Source organism: Astatotilapia calliptera, chromosome 17 (assembly GCF_964374335.1).
Source record: "Astatotilapia calliptera chromosome 17, fAstCal68.1, whole genome shotgun sequence".
Lineage (NCBI taxonomy): Eukaryota > Metazoa > Chordata > Actinopteri > Cichliformes > Cichlidae > Astatotilapia > Astatotilapia calliptera.
In genome coordinates, this window is record NC_137438.1 from 17,460,084 (window position 1) to 17,481,736 (window position 21,653).

Sequence of the window (21,653 nt, forward strand, 5' to 3'; positions counted from 1 at the left end):
GTTCCAAACAAGCTTTATTTAGAACTGAATGTGCTCTTTATCTCTGGAGGAATCAGTGGAAAGTGATGAATCATGCTTTATTTCCAGGAATCACTACGCCTGAAGGCAGCATGCAGACTGTACACAACAAGACCGAATCACTTTCATCCTCATTTCCAAGGAAACCCCAGGAAACTATACCCGTGAGTATCAGGAAAACTCACGGACTGACCTCAGTAAAAGGTCAATGGTCATTGACCCACCTGATACTTTGGCCTTGAAGGGGCTGCCTACAATGTGCTGGGGTCCTCCATACTTGATGGAGATCAGGTAGCTTCCAGGAGCCATAGGTGTGTAGGAAACCTTATACCCCTCAGGAGACTCCTGACAATCCATCTTAACCTTTGATGGGCCATCAATTGTCACGGACAGTGCTCCTGAGCCGGCGTTACAAGTATTGACAATAAACTCTGATGCCATGCCTAAATAAAGTGAGAACGCTCATTAAAACTCTCTTTCATCAAATGGCTTCAAAGTTAAAGACTTTGTTTTTTGTATATACCTGTGGTTCCTCCCTCCAGACCTGACCCAAACGCAGACACCATTCCTGGATCTCCGACCTGACCCGGTTCTCCTACTCTGATCTTGAAGGGACTGCCGGGGACATGGCTGCCATTAAAACGAACGTCTATAGAATGAACTCCATTCTCCTTTGGGATGAACCTGATAGCATGCTGATCTGTAGAAACAGGAAATCATTGATTTACAAACAGTTCTATAACCACCGTAAATACAGACTTTGAGAAAGAGGTTTCTTATACGAATGACTCTATAATCCTGTATTTAATATGAAGATTAAATACAAGAAAGATTTAAACTTCCAAACACTCTGAAAAATTACAAATTAAAATTAATAGTTAAGCAGTAAATAACAGTCTTGTATTTATAGCAAATAAGTGATCTGAACCTGAAAAACTAAAAGGTCGTGGGCCCAGACTTGAACCTTGTGGAACTCCAAATGTAATTTTGACTGGGTTAGGAAATCGTGGTGGATCCATGTTTGGTTTTTAATTGTACTCAAAAGTCCTAAAGATCACTTCACTAACAGCTATAATGGGGTCTTACCGCTGTCCAGCTCAGTGATGTAACACTCTTCGGTGGCTCCTGATGGCGTGTGGATCTTGGCATCAATTAGCCCTCTTGCTCCATTGAGCTGCACTGCAAAGGAGGCCTCCTGACCCACCTTCAGACCCATCTCCTGGTAAAGAAAAGGGATTCAGTGCTTTGGACCATGGAGATTAAAAGTGTTCAACAAGCAGTTCTCGGTTATTTTAAACAAATGGAATATGCTTCCTCAGTACTGCAGATACTCATTTAAGTGTTTTTACAAGATTTCTTTGGTGGTCTGATTAATAAAGTTTGTAGTGCCTGTTTTTATATTTATGCCTATGTTTTAAAGATTTGGCTTTAACTATAAATTGTTTAATCAAAACTATTTAGTTTTTTTATTTTTAAAATAGAAATTTGTCAGTTTAGTTTTATTTCTGTCTTTTTTTGTGAGCTCCTCCATAGCCTTTTTTCTGTTAATGTTACCAGCATAATTTTTTTTTTAATTTCACAATTTAACATATTGTGACTTTGTTTTTTTTCCCTACTTGTACACACATTTGTTATATCTCAAGAATAAATGTGTTGCATACAAAGAAAGAGGGCAGCGATTAAATATTCAGAGATAAATATACACACCTATGAACACAAATACAATCCTCAACACAGCACAGTTATTGAGACTCTAAAAATAAATCTGTCCACAGTAAATATAATTCTCAAAGGGTTTCATTTCTGTAAGTTCAGCTGGTAGATTTAGATCTTTCCTCACCTGCAGGCTGGTGATGGTGAGGCGGCGAGCGTCATCTGACAGCGAGGCGATGGGGACGGTAAAGGGGGAGTCTGGGATATGTTCATCATTGAATTTGATGGAGACCTCATAATCACCTGAACAAAAGAAATATATTATTGTTGGAAGGATATGCACTTTCTCCTTTAATACTTTAACAATCACAACAATTTGCAGATCCAATGATAAAAAAACCCAAAAACAATATAACATTATAACAGGGAACTTCAAAAACATTTAGGCTACGTTCACACTGCAGGTCTTGATGCTCAATTCCGATTTTTTGATCAAATCCGATTTTTTTTGTCTGCTCGTTCACACTACAAATAAAATGCGACAGCAAACGCGTTCTAGTGTGAACGCTCAAATCGGCCCACATGCGCAAAAGAAGACGTCATACACAACGCGCTCTGTTTAGACCCAGAGCAAACAGTATTGTTTGACTGATAGCCCTTAATATAAAGACTTCGGACTTCACGTTTCCCAATTTTTGCTTTAAGTTATTTTGTTATTTACATAATAATGTAAATAACCTAATAATTATCATTATTGCTGTTTTAGAGGAGCGGTGCTTCAAAGGACAGCTGCAGATTTCTGTCAGAATCTGCAGATTATACAGTACAAATAAAATGTTCACGTTTCTCCAACGTCGTCTTCCCAGCAGTTTCACTGGATGGCCAGGAAGCGTTCGCGATGTCTTATCGGGCGCTTCTCCGGCGCTGATAATTGGCGTCTGTCTTGTGTCAGTGACGTAAAAGACGGATTTAATGCGACTTGACCGTTCAAACAGCAGTCGCTTTCTGAAACATCGGATATGTATCGGATTCAGTACCACATACGAAAGTGACCCAGATCGGATTTGTGCCGTTCACACTGTCATACCATGATTGGGTATGGGTCGCATAGGGTCAAAAAAAAAAAGTCGGATTTGATGCGCTTTCGCCTGCAGTGTGAACGTAGCCTTATACTGTTTTTAAGTTCTAATTTTATTTCTGTTAATCTGCAAGTTTGTTTTTCAAAAGTTGCCCATTTACCATGAGTTCTAACTTTAATCTGTTTTTTTCTTAATTTATTTTTATATATCGTTCCAGAGGCAGAGCACGCTTACACTTTTACAATTACAATAATTATACTGTGACATGGATGGATTTGAACTAAACTGGTCCTGGGCGAATATTTGAAATGATAAAATTCAAGTAGTGATTCCAGGCTTGTGCCTTTGTTGCTATGTAGGTAGAAACCTTGTGGAATATAAGTTTGTATGCAGATCAAACCCTTTACCATCAGATACAGAATCCTAATGATGTTTATTGTCAAATTTTCACACAAATAAGGAATTTTTCACCATAACAGCAAGACAAGAGTGATACAATTAATCAGAGGAATAAAAACAAAACAAAAAACAAATAAACACCACAATAATCTGTCAGAGAGTATTAAAACTATCAGAGAGTATTAAAAGTATTAAAATTAAAATGATAACATCTCACAGAAAAAGGTTAGGCTTCTTTCATTGGCTGAAATAAATCTGAGAGGCTTAAGCCAAATATCTCTTGAGACTTACCAGGTTCCTGCACTACGTAAATAACTCCACAGGATCCATCTTTCCTGTCTTCAAATGTTATCTCAGCCTTGCTGGGTCCTTCTACAGCAATAGAGAGACCTCCAGCACCAGCCTCTCTGGTCCAGATACTGAACTCCGCTGCAAAACAACACAAACTGTGAGAGCTGCAGTTCCTATGGTGGCCACTAGAGGAGCTTTTTGTAAAGAAAATTTTTCAAATTGAACTGAAATAGCAGACATATCATCAGTGAAACAAAATTAGGAACATGGGTGTTTCAAGAGTTCATTTGACACATCACAGATGGATGTTTTGTTTCCTGTGACCAAACCTTGCTGACATGTAGGAGCATGTCAGCATGCTTCTTCATCCAAAGATTCAAATGAAATCAAAGTTGTTACAGAAGAAGCAAAAAGAAACCGGTTCATAAGGACAGAAGAAGAGATAAGGAACAAATGTAAATCCTACAGCCCACCTGGGATTCCTGCCACTCCGCGGTCCAGTCCAGTGCCTCCTGCTCTGACCTTGTGGGCCCCTCCCTCTCCCAGGGGCCCCACAGTGAACTGGAAGGGGCTCCCAGGGACGTGCTGGCCCCGGTATTTGACGTTGACAGTGTGAGGTCCCATCTCCTGAGGGATGAAGCGGACGCTGTAGGTGCTCTCCTCTCCTTTAATGATCTCTGCGTCCTCTGTCTTTCCTCCAGGACTCGTCACCTGAGCCGTCATCTCCTGGTTAGCTGCCTCACCTGACAGGATTAGGAGAATGTTACTGAGGATCAGATGATTCATCCAGCAAATGTTTCATAGTCAGTTTTTACATAGCATGCACCAAAAAAAAAAAAAAAATCTTGCATCATGCACTGGTTAATATGTCACGGATTTAGATTTTGTAGGTTTTTGGTCTATAGCATGTTTATTTTGTAATTTTTAGTAGCTAAAATTAGGTGTGGAGCTCCTCAGAAATCAATCCAAGGTCCTCTTTTCTTTTTTCAATTGTTAGTTCAGTTTGAACAAATCATCTCATTCAATAGTAACATTTAAGTGAAAATACATTTTTATGAAGAATTTGATAAGAAATAGTGATGATACTGTAAATACTTGAACTGCAATCTTTTAATAATTTTACAAATTTAAAATGTTTCCTTGAGAGTGCGTATTACTAATATGCTTAATGGATGTTTGTCTTTGTCTTTCTGCTTTAAAATAGTCTTAAAGATGAACAGAAATCAGTTCTTCCACGTCTCAGTCAACAAAAACAACAGCAACCATTAACCTATAAAAAAAACCTGCTTTTCCTCAAAAGTCCACTAGAGGCTCCAACAGTACAAACATGGCCCAGAAGTCTCTGAACTGGACTTCTGGGCTGTATTTGTATTGTTGGAGCCTTTTTAAGGTTTTTTTAATTTTTATTTTTTATCTGACCAATGATATGACTGCTGAACCTGTAAGCAGCTCCTTCCTTCTACTGCAACTATAAACCCAACACATTTCTTTATTGCTGTATCTGAGATTAGGCACAGTGCCCACATCAGGCCAGACTGAATAACAATACTACCTTAATCCAGACATTTTGACAGCAGAATGCAGACAAAGAGAAGTGAGAGAGCTGGAAGAATCAGAGCAGGTTAGAGGGTTAGCATGGGAGGCCATTACAGCACAACACTCTGTTAAATCAGCCACTCTCACTTACCACACACACACACACACACACACACACACACACACACACACACACACACACACACACACACACACACACACACACACACACCGTTCTGCAGTGGCTGTCGGCTGCCGGTCGGCATCCCGCTGAAGCCACTAAGACTCTCTCGCCCTAGAAAATCTCCAAATACGTCTCTAAAGGGATCGCCTCCGACCTGCGTGCTCTCCTCCACCCGCACCTCCCTCTTGGTCTCTCCGGCTCGGGTTTTGCTGATCTCCGTCCGCTCGGTCCGGGTGTAGGTGTGGCTGCTGCGGGTGAACGTCCGGGTCAAACGGTCCTGAGCCGAAACCATCTGAAACCAGTTTCCTGCGACCCAGAGGAGAAGCAGGAAGGAGGAGGAGGAGGAAATAGTGGACAAAGACGAGGAGGTGAAGAGAAGGAAGCAGGGAGGGCAGGAGCCGACAGGAGGAGGATGAGGAGGAGGCAGATATCACAGCTCACCTGGTATTTTGAGGTTGAGGTCACACGTGCTGCCCACGGTGGCAATGGAGGGTGCCTGACGTTTCCGGGTGATGCTCTCTTTCATCCGACCTTCACCAAACACCTTCACCGTGAACGGACTTCCTGTTCACACAAACATCACATCACAACTGAAAGCCGAAACTCTTAGACCCTCATGCTTTGTCCAGAGCATCAGATCAACACCTAGCTCATCAGATCTGAACCAATGATCTTTATGGTAGTTACAGGAAAATGTTTTGTACTTGTGAAGAACTACTTCAGGCATCTGCATTCATCTTTTATACCATCTGCAGTGGTACGTTCTCTTTCTACAAACTAATTTGCCTCAAATCAAACTTGGAATAATTTTTCGTACCTGGCACATGCTGGTCGGCGAACTTGATGTTGATGATGTAGTTTCCTGGTTCTGTGGGACAGTAGGTGACCTTACATGTCCCGTCCTCCACGTCCTCACAGTTGATGTCCACCTTACTGGGACCCTCGATGGACAGACCCAGACCTCCATAACCTGCCACAAACACAGACATTGAGGGTTAGAATCTGAAATCCTGAGCTTCAGCGCTCTGATTGTGTGGATGAAGGTTGAATCCTCGCCTGCATTCCTTGTGTCCACAATGAACTCGGCCACCTCGAACACGTGTCCCTCCACCAGCCCCTGACCGTAAACCTTCACCTTGCTGGCATCTCCGATCTCCGACTGACCCACCATGATCTTAAACGGACTATTGGTCACATGTTTCCCGTTCTTCTTCACACTGACCACGTGTTCACCAACTTCCTTTGGTGTGAAGGATATTCCTGCAGGAAAGAGACATGTCATCAGAAACGTGGAGTCTCTTGTACAGCTGTGCGAATTCTTTTTACTGTAGAAAATCACACGTCCGTGTAGGAATGGGAATTGAGATCCGAGTAGTTCAGTTCTTTTGAATCGTCTGCCTACCTATCTGTCCCACTTATCGGTTTTTGCACGCTACAATCTGCTGATTTCAGTTTGTGTGTCAGAGGAGGAAAATAGTTGGGCAGTTTCCAGTGTGGATGTGGACTTTTATTTTTATTGCACAAAAGGACGAGAACGCGATGGTAAAGTGCAAACTGCATCCAGGATAGACACAACTGCATCATATGCTGATAACACAAATTCACCTCTTTTCTAATATCTGCACAGCCAACACTAAGCTAGTATTCAACCCAGAAAAATGTAAAAACTGAGTGTCTGCTGACATAGCTGGACTGGCCATCGGGTATACCGGGCATTTGCCCGGTGGGCTGCTGGCGATTTTTTGTTTTTATGGGCCGATGGATTTTTTTTTTTAGGAAGGGTATATATAATGAAAGGTGTTGGATTGGCCAATTGGTCATGATCGACTCTGGGCTGGACCAATTACAGCCGAGGAGGCCGGATTCACCCACCCCCTTGTTTAGCAATCACGTGATTTTCGCGCATTGCATGCCGGGAACTCGTGGCAAAACAATCCAAGTACCGCATCAAATGCAAGCATTTGCAGCACCGCTAAACGTTCATTCTCCGGTTCCAATACCTTCCTGTTTTTTCTTTGCCGCACAAAAAAGGAATGTACAAAAGGAGAACAATGTCGGTCCGTACAAAGACAGACTCGACGAAAAGACAAAGAAAAGATACGAGGAAAAAAATCAAAGGAGTGAGAAAAATGACGTATTAACTACTACAAAACTCTGACCTTTGTGGGAATGCTTGGAGCAGACTAACATGTGAGCTGAAGTGTTCTGAGACGTTATATTTGGTATATCCAGACCATCCGTCGGCTCTTACTTCGGAAACATGGCTTAAAAATTTCTCTTCAACGACGTAATCCGATAAAAAAAAAAAGATCTCTTTACCCGTCGGCTTCCCGTGGCTGTCATGCGACCGGCTATTGCAGTTAATAATACAACAGCTTCTTGCCATTTTTTGGGTTTCTTTTTATCGCTGTGTAACTGAGTTCAATTGAAAGCCTGCGTGCGCTAGTACCTCTTGCCACAAGTTCCCAGAATCCTTTGCGGTTTTACCCCTGAATGACGTCACATTTATCCTGGTGGGCCGGTCTCTAGTCAAAATGCCCGGGCCGATTTTTTGTCCCAGTCCAGCCTTGTCTGCTGACTGTGACGATATTCTGATCCTCACACCTGTGTCACCTCCAAAAACATGAACAATAGTCTCAGATCTGGCCTGCTTCAGACCTTCAGCACCTGAAGGTTTTCCCTTTCAAGTCCTAATAAAGACATTATTATTTAGGGACAATAAGGTAATTTTATCACCGATGAATTAGTGATGGACAGCTAGCTTTGTTGACTGGGTAATAATTTGAAGAATGTAATATTTAGAAAACCAAATATTTGATGAAATCTGGATAATAATAAAGATTCTATGTTGTTTGGTTTTGGTCCACGTTTTGCCAAAGGGTGACTGAGAAGCATTGAAGCATAGAAACTGACCGATATGTCTGTTGGGCAGCCTCTTCAGCAGGCAGGGCTCCTCGTTTCCTGACGGAGCTCTGATCGTCGCGGTCAGGCTGCTCAGGTCCGTCTCCATAATTTTTAAGGAAACATCTGTTGCCGTGCCAACGTTAAGCTGGGATGTTCTCATAGAGTCGTCACCTGGAGATCAAATGTGAGACGACAAAGTAATAGTGAAAACCAGCTTAGTTCAATCAGCCAAACTTTACTCATACTGCAGCTTTTAATGCAGGTTACAGCACCCACAGACAAGCCAGCACCGACACAAATGAAACAACGTGCAATGACATAAACAAACTAAAACAAACTAAACTGGCATCAATTTGAAAACAGAAATTAAGCTAATGATTGGCCATGTGATGGACGTACCGTGGGTAACAGGTGCTGCTTACTGAACAACTATCATGACTAATTTTAAAAAAACTACACTGAAAGGTGGAGCATGATGAGAAGGAGCTTGGGAACTTTAAAAGGTGAGGGGGGTGTCTCGGCAGGGGAATGTGCTCTCCAAATGCAGACTAAATCAACATTCACAGCTCGATGCCAGAGTTTGGACCACCTAAGCAGAAAATCTTTTAATCTTTTGATTATGATGATGATGAGCTTTTATGTCTGACATAAAACAAAAACCATATACAAACATACACATATACACTGATGCCTGCATACACACACATATGCACACAAAAAAATACAATAAATAAAGAAAATCTCAGTGACATGAAATAAACCACTTAATCATCAAGTCCAAAATGGAGCAGGAAGAAGTATGTACACGCTGATTAATCCCTACCCTATGCTCAGCACTCTACTGATTCATGATATTCATCATTACCCCCACTTTGCCTCAGCACTTGTATACACGTACCACACAAAAAAGAAGAAAGACAGGAATAATCTATGTGTAAATATAGATGTAATTCATATATAGATACTTTTTCTTTTCTTTGATGGCCAAGACTTGGAGGAACAATTAAAAACCGAGACTGTCACTGTCCTGGGTCTGTGACCCAGTGTTTTGTTTCTGTATATTGAACTTTGATTTTGTCATTGTTTATCTTTTCTAGTCTTTTGGTTTCTGTGTTCCATGGTTGCTGTCTCACCTAGTTAAGTCCGTGTCTGTTATGTTTCTTGTTTTACTTTGAAAGTCTGCGTCCTATGTCAATGTATTGAGTTTTGCTTCCCCTTGGTCATGTCTGATTACTCCCAGCTGTGTTCTCCTGTGTCTCATTCCCTCGTTATCCGTCTGTCTATTTAAGCCTTGTGTTTCCCTCTGTTAGTTACTGGTTCGTCTGCGTGTCTGTATTTCTCCAGGTGTCTCTCCATGTTTTCAGGTTTGTAGTCACAGGTTTTTATTTCTTGTATTATTATTTCGTAGCTCTTCCCAGTTTAGGTTTTGTTAGCGTAGTTCCCTGCGATACCCTGCTTTGGTTTGTATTTTCCCCTTTCATTATTAATAAACTTTCTCACAGCTACGCCGTTGTCAGTGCTTGCGTTTGGGTCCACATCCTGCATCTCCTGATGATCTGCCCCCCAGATCGTGACATAGACAGGTTAACAATGAGCCAGTGAAGGTCAGGAGGTTAAATAATGTAATTAGGAAATATTATAATGACAAGGAAGGATAATTACAAGAAGTTAGACAACCAAAAGAAGAACACATGCCACGTCATGGTTTGACAAAACAAAGAAACTTTCCAGAACACTTTAAAGCTGTTAGAGTTAAAGTGAAACCTTTTACAGGACTAAATGACTGAATAACTGAAGATAAAAATGCTGGATAATTTATTTTCTGAATTTAGCTGAAAAAAAATCTGATCATTTATATCTGCTTTGATTGGAAAGGGTTTTGTATATTTGGTGTCCCACAGGAAGATAGAGCAGAGTGTTGTCTGCGTACAGAGATAGAAATCAACTAAAGGCAATCCACATGTGACCAAGTACACAGTTAATATCTATCTTTTTCTGCACGTGCTTCATAATTAATGTGTTTTGAAGGTACTGAAAGGTATTGATTGTGAAGATATTCAAGCTAAGCATGTTAGTTTTCTTAAAAGAAGATTTTCTACATTCTTGGAGGTAGTTCTGAAAAATTACACATTAAATTCAAATTACATCTTTTGTTAAAATCATAAAAATGTACAACGTCATAGGTGCTGCAGCTGCTTTTTGATGAACAATCATTTAAAAAGTGTTGCTTAAAACTGAGCTGTCTGGACAAAAGCCCGACTTTCCCGAGGAGAGAGAATTTTTTACCAGTAATCTTGGCGGTGAAGGGGCTGCCAGGGATGTGTTTGTCATCAAACTTGACGATGATGTTGTAGTCTCCAGGTGCGGTGGGCAGGTAGGACACTGTGCATGTCCCGTCCTTGTTGTCTTTACAGCTGATCTCTGCTTTGGATGGACCTTCAACTGCCAGAGACAAACCTCCTGTAGAAAGAGTGGGAACACTTACTGCCTTTCTTATCTTCAGTTTCACATGGTGTCTTCTTCTGATTAAATACACATTTCATATTTCAGATAAAAGATACAGTCATAAACACCGTCTACGTGCCCGAGAAGAACTGGGCTCAGGCTTTAAACAGCTCTTATATCTACTAGTGTACATATGAGGGATACCTTCTCCAGCATCTTCTGTAACTATAGTGAAAGTAGCTGGTCGGTTCATGGTGCCGTGGCTCAGGCCGGGACCGTATGCTGTCACATGACCACTGTTAATAGCATCAACATAGAACTGGAGTGGACTTCCTGTAACAGAGAGAGCACACAGAGAACCTGTGTGTTAATGTGATGTTTAATGATTTTCACATTAAAGGTTGAAAGTCAGTCTGTCTGCTGATAACACTGCTGAAGACGAAAGAATGTGCGCCTCAGAAACAGAACACATATTCACTGAGGAGGGATCACCTGGGATGTGGTTGCCATCGTATTTGATGTCCATCTCATGGAGGCCTCGTTCAGTTGGCGAGTACTTCACAGTAACTGTCCCGTCCTTGTTGTCGGTGATGTGAGGTCGGGCCGTTCGGCCAGAAGGCATGCGGACTTCACCTGGAGGATAAAACACACACAAGTTCAGTTATTCTGACTAATTTCATGTTTAGACTGAAACCATTCTAATCACAATAACCAAAAGGTTAAATTTCATTAGAGTTTTTAAATTAGATTCAAATACTATGCAAGTTATCAGCCTCTAGTAATGCTTCAAGTGCATCCTTTGATGCAAAGTCACCTGGTTAGGAATGATATGTCAAAGCTAAGAAACAGCATTTACTGGGGTGCCAACTGAGCATGAGCAGGCGACCATGTGCGGCATGGCCACACAGAAGAGAGCAGATTCAAGTCTGACCCGCTTTCCTGTCTGTCTACACCAGGGGTCGGCAACCTGCAGCTCTTTAGTCCTTATAGTGCGGCTCTGCGTGGTTTGGGAAAATATATATATATATTTTTTAAATATTTTGCTGAAGTGCATTTTATTTATGTTTATTTATGTTCTTTTTAACTTTTAGTCCTAAATTGGAAGAGTATTGTGATATTGAAATATAAAATTATATTATATTTTTCATGGCTGAAAATAAGCGTCACACTCACTGAAGCCGGCATACCCGCCGAAACACCTTGCATTTATCGAGACTTTCAACCCCAGGTAGGCAAATTATGGATCTTTGGATCCACATTATGTCAACAGCTATTCTCCACCGTGAACTATGCTAAAAACAAACACTGCTCACGCCTCACAGATGATAGCTTACAGTCCTGCGTAAAGATGAAAGTGACTTCTTATTAGTGATGTGCGGATCGATCCTGAAATATCGATTCCTCCGATACCAATCATTTATGTTCTAGAATCGATTCTCACATTAAAATATCGATATTTTAGTAATTTAGAGTAAATTTGTAGTTTATCATTAACAGGAACACAGTGGGAAGAAACTATAACATTCGGATTGTCTACATTCAGAGGAACTACTTCCTCTTCCGCCTTTCATAGTCATGTGTGAAATACGGCTGTATAAATGTCTGGCAGCCCCTTGGCGTCCGCACTCGCAACAATGGAGGAGGAGGAACACGTCTGAAGGTTAAAGGCATGTTCACAGCCACTCTCAGCAAGAACAACCACAAAACCAAAGAAGACATTTATGTCGTACAGGGTTTATGCACACCGCTGCTGAGCGGGCATGCTGCAGTGGCACTACAGCTGGTTGCTAGAGTGAATCATATTAGCTTAGACTCTATTGACGCTGTCAAACAAGAATTCCCCAAGCTTTTCAGTGGCTTAGGCAAAATGGAGGGGGAGTACAATATTGTTCTGAAACCAGAGGCACAGCCGTTTTCCCTCTCGACCCCTAGGCGAATCTCCCTTCCACTCTTACCAAAGGTTAAAGAAGAGCTGAACAGGATGGAGCAGCAGGGTGTCATTTCCAAGGTGGAGGAGCCCACTGATTGGTGCGCGCCTATGGTGGTGGTTCCTAAGCGCACAGGCATAGTGAGAATATGCAGCGATCTCACTGAACTAAACAAATATGTCATGAGAGAGAAGCATCCACTCCCTTCAGTAGAACACACACTAGGACAGCTTGCAGGAGCAAAAGTGTTTTCAAAGCTGGATGCCAATGCAGGATTTTGGCAGATTCCCTTATCCAGGGACTCTTCTTTGCTCACGACCTTTATTACACCTTTTGGTCGGTATTGTTACAATCGTCTGTGCTTTGGAATCTCATCAGCCCCAGAACACTTCCAGAAACGGATGGCACGCATTCTTGAGGGCTTAGAAGGAGTCCTCTGCCAGATGGATGATGTGCTCATCTGGGGGACGTCACAAGCAGAGCATGATGAGAGACTTCGAAAAGCACTGGTTCGACTGCAGGAGGCTGGAGTAACATTGAACGACAAGTGTGAGTTCTCCAAGAACAGGATAAAGTTCCTGGGGCAGGTCATTGAGGCATCGGGGGTTAGCGCAGATCCTGAAAAGGTGCATGCCGTGAGTTCCATGGATGAGCCCAGCAACATAAGTGAGGTGAGACGCTTCCTGGGCATGGTGAATCACCTAGGAAAGTTTCTTCCTCACCTGGCGGAAAAAACGCGCCCCCTAAGAGATCTACTGAAGAAGTCCAACCTGTGGTCATGGGGGCCACAGCAGCAGCAGGCTTTCGACGGCATCAAAAAAGAACTGACAACACCCCCAGGGCTCGCTCTGTATGATCCAAATGCTGAAACGTGCGTATCAGCTGATTCATCTTCGTATGGCTTGGGAGCAGTGCTTCTCCAGCGGCACGCCGATCTAGGGTGGAAACCAGTAGCATACGCTTCAAAAGCTCTCAGCGCGATATGCTCAAATTGAGAAGGAGGCCCTCGCTTCAACATGGGCCTGTGAGAGGTTTGCAGAGTTCCTAATTGGGAAAACATTCCACATTGAAACAGACCACAAACCTCTGGTCTCGTTGCTTGGCTCCAAGGGCCTGGACGAGCTTCCACCTCGTATACAACGTCTACGCATGCGATTGATGAGGTTCTCTTATACCATATCTCATGTTCCTGGTAAATGGTAAATGGCCTGTATTTATATAGCGCTTTACTCGTCCCTAAGGACCCCAAAGCACTTTACACATCCAGTCATCCACCCACTCACACACACACTGGTGATGGCAGCTACATTGCAACAGCAGATGTACTGTCCAGAGCTCCTGTATGTGACACAACTGAAGGTTTGCCGGAGGAAGAAATCAACTTGTATGTGGAGTCCGTCATAGCAAGCCTGCCAGCCACAGAGCCACGACTCAGAGAAATCCAGACACATCAGGACAATGACAGCATTCTAAGCCAGCTGAAGAAGTTCTGTGTGGAAGGATGGCCAGATAAGTACTCCATCGAAAGGGTTTTCCAGCCTTATCTGCCATTTTCAGGTGACCTCACAGTCCACAATGGTTTGCTTCTTTATGGGAGCAGAATAGTGATTCCCACATCACTCAGAGCAGACATTCTGTCTAAACTACATGAGGGACACCTAGGAATAACGAAATGCAGAGAGAGAGCTAAACAATCTGTTTGGTGGCCAGGCCTGAGCAGTGAGCTGATAAAAGTGATTGGGACCTGTGACACTTGCTGCCGTGAGCGGACTAACCACAAAGAAATCATGCTACCTACCGAGTTCCCACAAAGACCGTGGGCCATGGTTGGAACTGATCTGTTCCAGATAGAGAATAAACAGTACCTGGTCATTGTGGATTACTTTTCCAGATTCTTCGAAGTTGCCAAACTGACATCTACAACATCAGAGGCAGTGATCGAGCACTGTAAATCAATCTTTGCACGTCATGGCATACCAGAGCGGGTTCGCTCTGATAATGGACCTCAGTTCTCGTCTGATTCCTTCAAAAGATTTGCACAAGAATGGGGTTTTAGCCATGAGACATCCAGTCCCCACTTCCCTCAGAGCAATGGGGAGGCCGAGAGGGCAGTCAGGACCATCAAAAGTCTTCTTAAAAAGTCTGGCGATCCCTATCTCGCCCTTATGGCATACCGGGCCACTCCATTGGCAAATGGCTACAGCCCAACAGAGCTTCTCATGGGTAGAAGGATAAGGACAACTATTCCTGTCATCCCATCACAGCTAAATCCAAGAGGTACAGACACAGACAAGCTCAAAGCTATAGAACAATCGTACAGACAAAAACAAAGACAAAACTACAACCGCAGACACAGAGCACATGATATGCTACAGCTCAATCCTGGAGACAAAGTGTGGGTCTCAGACATGGATACTAGAGGGACAGTCGTGTCCATGGCAGGCTCACCGAGGTCCTACATCATCGAGACAGCAAAGGGCACGCTGAGAAGAAACCGTTACCATCTTACATGGACACCTGGGGCACCGGAGATTTCTGGCGATCCACCAGAGGCTTCACCTGAGAACTCTGTTCCAGCTGCACAGATTGTGTCGGTTCCAGACACTATCTCACAGGGGGCCAGCCAGCAGACTCCTGAAGCTGGGAGCCAAATCCAACCCAGGTCTAGGAGGCCTCCAGCATACCTAAAAGACTATGTTTGCTCATAGGGCTTGGAACTGAGTGAGCAATGGGGCAGAATAATCCCCACACTCAGGCTGAGGGCTGGGTAGTCTACCCCATCCCTCATAGAGACAATGAGAAATAAAGCAAATGGTTGCACTGTTTAAACATGTTGTTTGTAGCTGCACTGAATAGTTCAGAAATGTGCACTTATGCTTAGTGTTCAGAGTTGTATACTTTGAGAGTTTATTTTTGGACATTCTGAGTAGTCTGGTTTGAAACCAAGCGAGTTCAGTAAACAAGCTGTTACCAGATAAAGCACAAGGACATAGTAATAGTATACTTTAAAGCGTGCGGGTCTAATCTGTTTTCTTGGTTGTATTCCAGCATCACATCCTATTTAGTAGGGGGGATGTAGTATCAGGTAAATGTTAAGTGGTAGGAACGTTTCTGCTGGGTTGTTGTTGTAGGGGGGGATGAAAAATAATAAAGGACACTCATTGGAGTAATGGCGCGTCTCTTGTGTCTGTGAGTTATGCCTCCAGTCAAATAACATCCATAACCTCAAATAACGTAACAGTGCGCAGAGGTTCAGGAGCAGAAGTTCCATTGTAAACATACCACGGCAGACCAACGATGTTTCCATGAACATGCTTTTCAGCATCTACCACTTTTCACACACGGTTGCTGTACGCATACAGCCGGCTGTAGCTTTTCAGTTCACAGCCCGACACACACCAACACAACAGCATAGATAGCACAGACGTTAAGGCGGCGAGGCGTGATTGCGGGTGCCGCTCAGGTGCGTCCGCCTCCCCTGCAGCGGCGCTGCAGACCACGCCCCGCCACACACATTAACCAGGTAAAATACATATTTAGGCAGAATTTTGCAAATATCTAGTTTTCATTTTTTTTTAGCAGCATAGTGCTTTTTTTCCAATTACTTTTTAAAAGTCAGGTCAAGGCTCCAAAAGCCCAAAGGCGATATAAGGGTGGCGGCTCACAACAGTTTTTGTTTGCTAAATGTAATTGTAATTTTGAAATTGAAATGTAATTTTCTCTGTAGCACTTCATGGATTTCACAAGCAATAGACCTTAGTTGTTCACACAAAGCATAAAGGTAAAAAACAATATATACAGTGTAATCTTCATTTTAGATGTCAAAAAGTATTTGCGGCTCCCAGTGTTTTCTTTTGCGTGGAAATCGCGTCCTAATGGCTCTTTGGGTGTTAAAGGTTGCTGACCCCTGGTCTACACCGCCTCTGTCCAATAATGGCTAAAATGCCCACGAAACAAAACAAAATTAACACAAACTGCATAAACACTACCATTAGAAATAAAGATGCCCTACCTGTGATCTCTCCTTTCTGCACCGTAAAGGGAATGACCAGACTGAAGGGACGCAGCATCGGCTCCAGCCCATCCACAGGGCTGACGGGATCATCGGTAGCCTGAACCAGAGCAAGAGGGGAGGGGCGTTAGTGGCATCATACTAGGAACTCTGGGATTTCATCCAGAGAGAGGGGAGAGGCAGAGGAAGCACAGCAGGGCTGCAGAGAGGCTGACAGAGACATCTGACTGGTCCAGTTTAGGTAACACTGGTTTAAGAGCGGGGAAAGGAAGGGAGCTTCTAACGATCAGAACTGAACTGGAACAAATGACTGCTGCACAGTCTCTGAGATAATAAGAAAATAATATTATATAGGTTAATATAAGAAATATTAACCTATCTAAGCATTTTGATATAAAGAAGCAAAATGAAATAGAGACAACGGCTCTGAAAACTATAACGAAACCATAAAATTACCAAAAAATTATAATTAAATACATTTAATGAAAAATAGAGTAAAGCAATAAAACAAAATTTAAAATTTAAAATAATGTCATACTAAAAATAATATGAAAAAATTATAAAAGTATAAAAATAAAATAAATTATAATTTTAAGAAAATACACAATTCTCTGAAATAATACAAAACAGATCAAATCTGTCTTGAAACTATTTCTCTAAAATCATCACATTGTCAGAACATCTGGATCAGCTGCTCTCCAGATGTTGAAGAAAAGTTGACATGCTGAATTGTCTCTGATATCAGCCAGTCAGAGGGTAAAAATCAGAGGGTAGTGTTAATAAGAGTAGCCCCCAGCTGCCCTCCCAGCAGGAGATGATGATCATGCAGATTAAACATGCAGCCTCATGCTGAGCCAGAGATCAATCAATAAGTGAATGTGGGTCGGTATCGACTGTGGGACAGGAAACGCTGCAGTGATGGAGGGCAAAGCGAGGAACAGATGACAGTTTTTATGAAGAGGAGACGCAGCGGCAGATAAACAGCAGGTGTGGAGGTAATGATGATACCCATTGAGGGGAGAAGGCCGCATAGGGAGAGTAGGGCTGCTGTAACTGAAGCTTGTCACATGGTTCCTCTATTATTGGGATGGTATCACTTGCCTGACGAGGAACAAGGTGCAGCCATTACAAACACAAGCAAACCAGAAACAAACACACCGAAAAGCGCAGCAATTTTCCACAGTTTCAGGAAATAAATCTGAAACATAATTAAAATATGGAACAATACAATAAATAAACAAAAATAAAACAAATAGTCAAAGAAAAATTAAGGATAAAATAGACTGCAACTTAAAATCAAATCAAAAATGAGACATAAAACAAATACATACATAAGATACAAAAAAATACAAAAACAGCCACAAAAATAAAAGAAAACAAAAAGATGAACAAAATAATAAATAATAATACATTTATTTTCCTTAAACTGGAGATTTCTCCATCGTGTCAATGCTGTGAAGAATTCACAGTTTCACAGTTTTATTCAAAGAGTTTGTTTTGTTTGGGGGTCAACTAAATAATTTAAATATTTGTTTTTTCATAGTGACAACTAATATTCATGAAAAAAAAAATCCCAAGATCAGTTGTGAAAGACATGCAGTTATACAGAGTGTTAAATAAATGAGCCATTAGCTAATCGATCTCCAGTGGCTCCAAATCTGATAGATTCAGATGGGTTGAGATAGTTGGAGGCGTAAAACTACTTTGGTATTTACATGAAGAAGCCTTGGAAGGACTGACCTTCAAACCAAACAAAACCCAATCCAAAAACCCCAACTTAAACTATCCCAAAACCAACCCCAACAAACACCAAACTGCCCCAAACCAGTTCAAACCATCCCAAATCAAACCTAACTATGTAACCCTAAACAAAAACCAGACCAAAGCCAAACCAAACTCATGCCAACAAATCCCAAACAAAACCACTCTGAACCAAGAAAAAAAAAAATCCTAACCCAACCTAAACTAACCTCAACCTAAACTATCCCAAATCCATCCCCATAAAACCAACAATAACAGGCCAGAAAGTCAAAGCAAAACAAAGCTAACCTGACCACTTGACTCCAACTCAGTCCCAAACTGAAATCAGCTAAGCCCAAATCATGGTGTTTTCAGGGTGGTGACTCACCACGACATGGAAGGGGCTGTTAGGAATGTGTTCCCCTCCGAAGCGGATGGTGATGACGTACTTCCCTGGCTCTGGAGCCGTGTAATAAATATCAAACGTCCCATCTGCGTTCTCCACTACATCCACATCCAACTCCGCTCCGTCCGGCGTTGACACCTTACAGGTGACTTTACCTTTCCCTGCAGCCTTTGCATCCACGGTGATGACTGTTTCCTCTCCGATCTGGATGGTTGGTCCAATTCCTGAACCTGACAAGACATTTGTGGAACCAACAGAGTCAAAGCAGTGATTTCTGAAGTGATTAATGTTAATGAAAGAAAGCACACACTAATACCAGGGAGGTTAAATGTTTAGATTGATGCTGAGTTGATTAGGGGAAGCTTTAAGAGTGATCGTGAGCAGTGATTATAAGAAAAAGGTTCTGATAACGGTGGTGTACCCAGCCTCAGAGTGAGTGCTGCTCAATGAGCTGTTAGAGTGGGTTGTTAATCTCTATTGTGTTTATTATCAATATGTTTATTGCACAATAGAAACCCTTAAATAAAACAATAAATTAAAGTCTTTGTCATTTATTTCAGTTTGCACTGAGTGTGTTTGAATTTGTTTGGGTGGGTTTAAAGTGCAAAACATACTTATAATAAATCTTGGATTTCCTTCTGTTTTCCAGACAGACTGACTGGACAAATACAGTGACAGTAATTGTGGGTAGTTACACATATGTCAAATATAGATGACAGGAAATGAGTGCAGAAATGCCACAGATAGTTTCGGTCTCATCTGGAGTCCACTGGAGTTTATCCAGTGACCTCCAAGCATTTTTAATTCTCCACCCTACACACCAAAACATCTTTAAGTAGCTTCAAGCTGCACTGACAGATGTCCAGTTCCCAGCGCGTACTGGGATTTAGTTTAGCCATTGCTTAGCGAATGACATTTCCCATCACTCATTCTGAAAGCTCAGAGAAACTCCCAGCCCATCTTCTGGCCTCTGAGAACAGAAATCACTGTATATTTAGCATCTTATTTTATTCAGTTCCTTCCATATATAACAGCTTCCAGCTAATTTTATATTCTTATTATTAATAATAATAATAATAACTTCTGAGGTGACCTTTACTACTAGGAATGGTATCCTACCTTTTAAAGCAAACTACCCCCCCCCCCCCCCCCCCACACACACACACACACACACACACAGAGCTGGATTCCAGTCACAATGCAGAACCAAAATTTGAGAAAACATTAAACTCAATGAATCAGTGTCCATTTTAAATATCCACCGTTCAGTATATATGTGTAGTTGCTGGTTGGTTAGTTAAGCAGCTGCTTTTTTATGCAAAACTGTAATGCTGTTTATCTGTTGGCGTTCAGTGAGTCTAAGAAAGTTGAGGCCACTCACCGAGTCCGTGTCCTCCAATCGACACTGTAGGAAAACAACTACAATCAGTGATGCTGCTAAGCTTCCAATGATAAAGTTTAAGTTTCAGTGCTGATGGGTGGAGCCTAACCTGTGACCAGACACTTGCTGGCGTCTCCGGTGGGCAGGGCGTGGATCCGGTAAGGTGAGTACGGGATCTCATCTCCTCCGTATTTGATGGTGATGGTGTAGCGGCCCGCCATGTCCGGCACGTAGGACACTGTGTAAGTCCCATCTCTGTTGTCTCGAATGGTTGCCTTCTTGGGTTTTCCCTCTGGATCCTGGAAGCGTACAGACAAGAAGTTAGTCATGTTTGGGGTACAGAAAACATAAATAGGTCCCATTGCCCATCACTGGTCTCCTACCATCTGCCATCGATAGTAAGAAAAGGGAAAAGTAATATGAAGTCAAATTAATTTTATTTTACGGAGATCAGAGATCTTCTTGGTCACCAGACTGAGGCTCATTTCTTCATGTGTGGACACAAACAAACTGAACTGCTGGGTGGAAGCTACAAACCTGCAGTTCCTCTGATGTCCAGCAGAGGCTTCAGCAGTGCATCAGTTAAAACCTTACATTAGAAATAAACATCTTTACAACCTGATACAGAAACTGTTTTGGTCTCTAATGATAATTTCCAACTTCTTTTGATGATTTTTAGGAATCTTTGTGATACATAAATGCAATCAATGGATTGTTTGGTCGGAGACATTCACACCAGTAGCCTGCTGCAGGTCATTCTGTAGGGCTCTGGCACTGCTCATCCTGCCCCTGCTTTTGTACAAAGTAGAATATACTTCTCATTGCAGTATTGGTAATACCCGGTTTCTGTATCTTGCACAGAAGAAGAGGACAAAACAGATTTTCTGGATAAACAAATATGTTAGAGATCAAACAACCAACATGAAATTCAGACTTCTGGATCTAAAACTTTTCACTGTGTCAGTGATGAGCAGTTGAATGTAAAAACAGGCGTAAAAAAAATAAAAAAAAATAAAAAAAATCTGATTTAACCTCCCTGTGCAGCAGCGCCCCCTGGTGTGTGGAAGCAGGCATCTACAGCTTATATCCATGTGAAAAACTAAAGTGTGTATCAGAAAGATTAACAGCTACCACATTATGAACACTATCGTAGACCTGATGGCCGCTGATGGTTTGAGAGCAGTGGGCTTGTCACGTCCACAAGTGTTCTCACAGGATCTAACTATTCACTGCAGCAATGACAGGTCAGACAAGTGGATGGATGGATCATTGAATGGAAGCAGGTTTACCAAAAACTCTGGTTAGTTAACAACTCAAAATCAAATATGTCTGTTAACTCGTTAAACAAACTGAATGGAGTCAGTGCACGTGCAGACCACAGAGGGGTGGAAGCCAAGCAAAGTGCTGCCAATGAAAATTTGCTTCTAACGTTCCAGCAGATAATCTTTTTGAATCTGTTGTTGATTTGATGAACATTGAAAGTGATATTTCAAGTACTTGGACTCTAACACAGGAAACTATGAGCTTCATTTAAAAGGCTTTAACTAAGAGCATTTACCTAACATCCTACCATCTGCCAGGTCAGATGTGAACTGCTAAGGGAAAGGGCTGAAATTTGTTCTCTCACTCTTATTTTATCCTTACAGTTCTTCCATTATAAGATTTCCATTTAAGTGT

At 42.1% G+C, this 21,653-nt stretch overlaps 1 protein-coding gene across 5 annotated transcripts in view; it reads right to left on the minus strand.

The window, feature by feature from the left end:
* Window positions 1–21,653, minus strand: part of LOC113009298 (filamin-C-like) — a 59,639-nt gene that overhangs the window by 1,829 nt on the left and 36,157 nt on the right. For 2 of the 5 annotated variants that reach the window (XM_026147514.2, XM_026147512.2), the window contains 19 exons: window positions 20,086–20,275; window positions 19,977–20,000; window positions 18,578–18,825; window positions 17,458–17,550; window positions 16,450–16,549; window positions 11,002–11,142; window positions 10,714–10,842; window positions 10,351–10,524; window positions 8,074–8,235; window positions 6,217–6,420; window positions 5,978–6,130; window positions 5,602–5,724; window positions 5,209–5,466; window positions 3,914–4,183; window positions 3,441–3,578; window positions 1,859–1,974; window positions 1,105–1,237; window positions 542–718; window positions 243–461 (listed from right to left, as the gene is read on the minus strand). In XM_026147514.2, the coding sequence (XP_026003299.1) occupies window positions 243–461; window positions 542–718; window positions 1,105–1,237; window positions 1,859–1,974; window positions 3,441–3,578; window positions 3,914–4,183; window positions 5,209–5,466; window positions 5,602–5,724; window positions 5,978–6,130; window positions 6,217–6,420; window positions 8,074–8,235; window positions 10,351–10,524; window positions 10,714–10,842; window positions 11,002–11,142; window positions 16,450–16,549; window positions 17,458–17,550; window positions 18,578–18,825; window positions 19,977–20,000; window positions 20,086–20,275 (3,052 nt within the window). The remainder of the gene's footprint in view (window positions 1–242; window positions 462–541; window positions 719–1,104; window positions 1,238–1,858; window positions 1,975–3,440; window positions 3,579–3,913; window positions 4,184–5,208; window positions 5,467–5,601; window positions 5,725–5,977; window positions 6,131–6,216; window positions 6,421–8,073; window positions 8,236–10,350; window positions 10,525–10,713; window positions 10,843–11,001; window positions 11,143–16,449; window positions 16,550–17,457; window positions 17,551–18,577; window positions 18,826–19,976; window positions 20,001–20,085; window positions 20,276–21,653) is intronic. The other 3 variants (XM_026147515.2, XM_026147513.2, XM_026147516.2) reach the window with 2 other exon arrangements.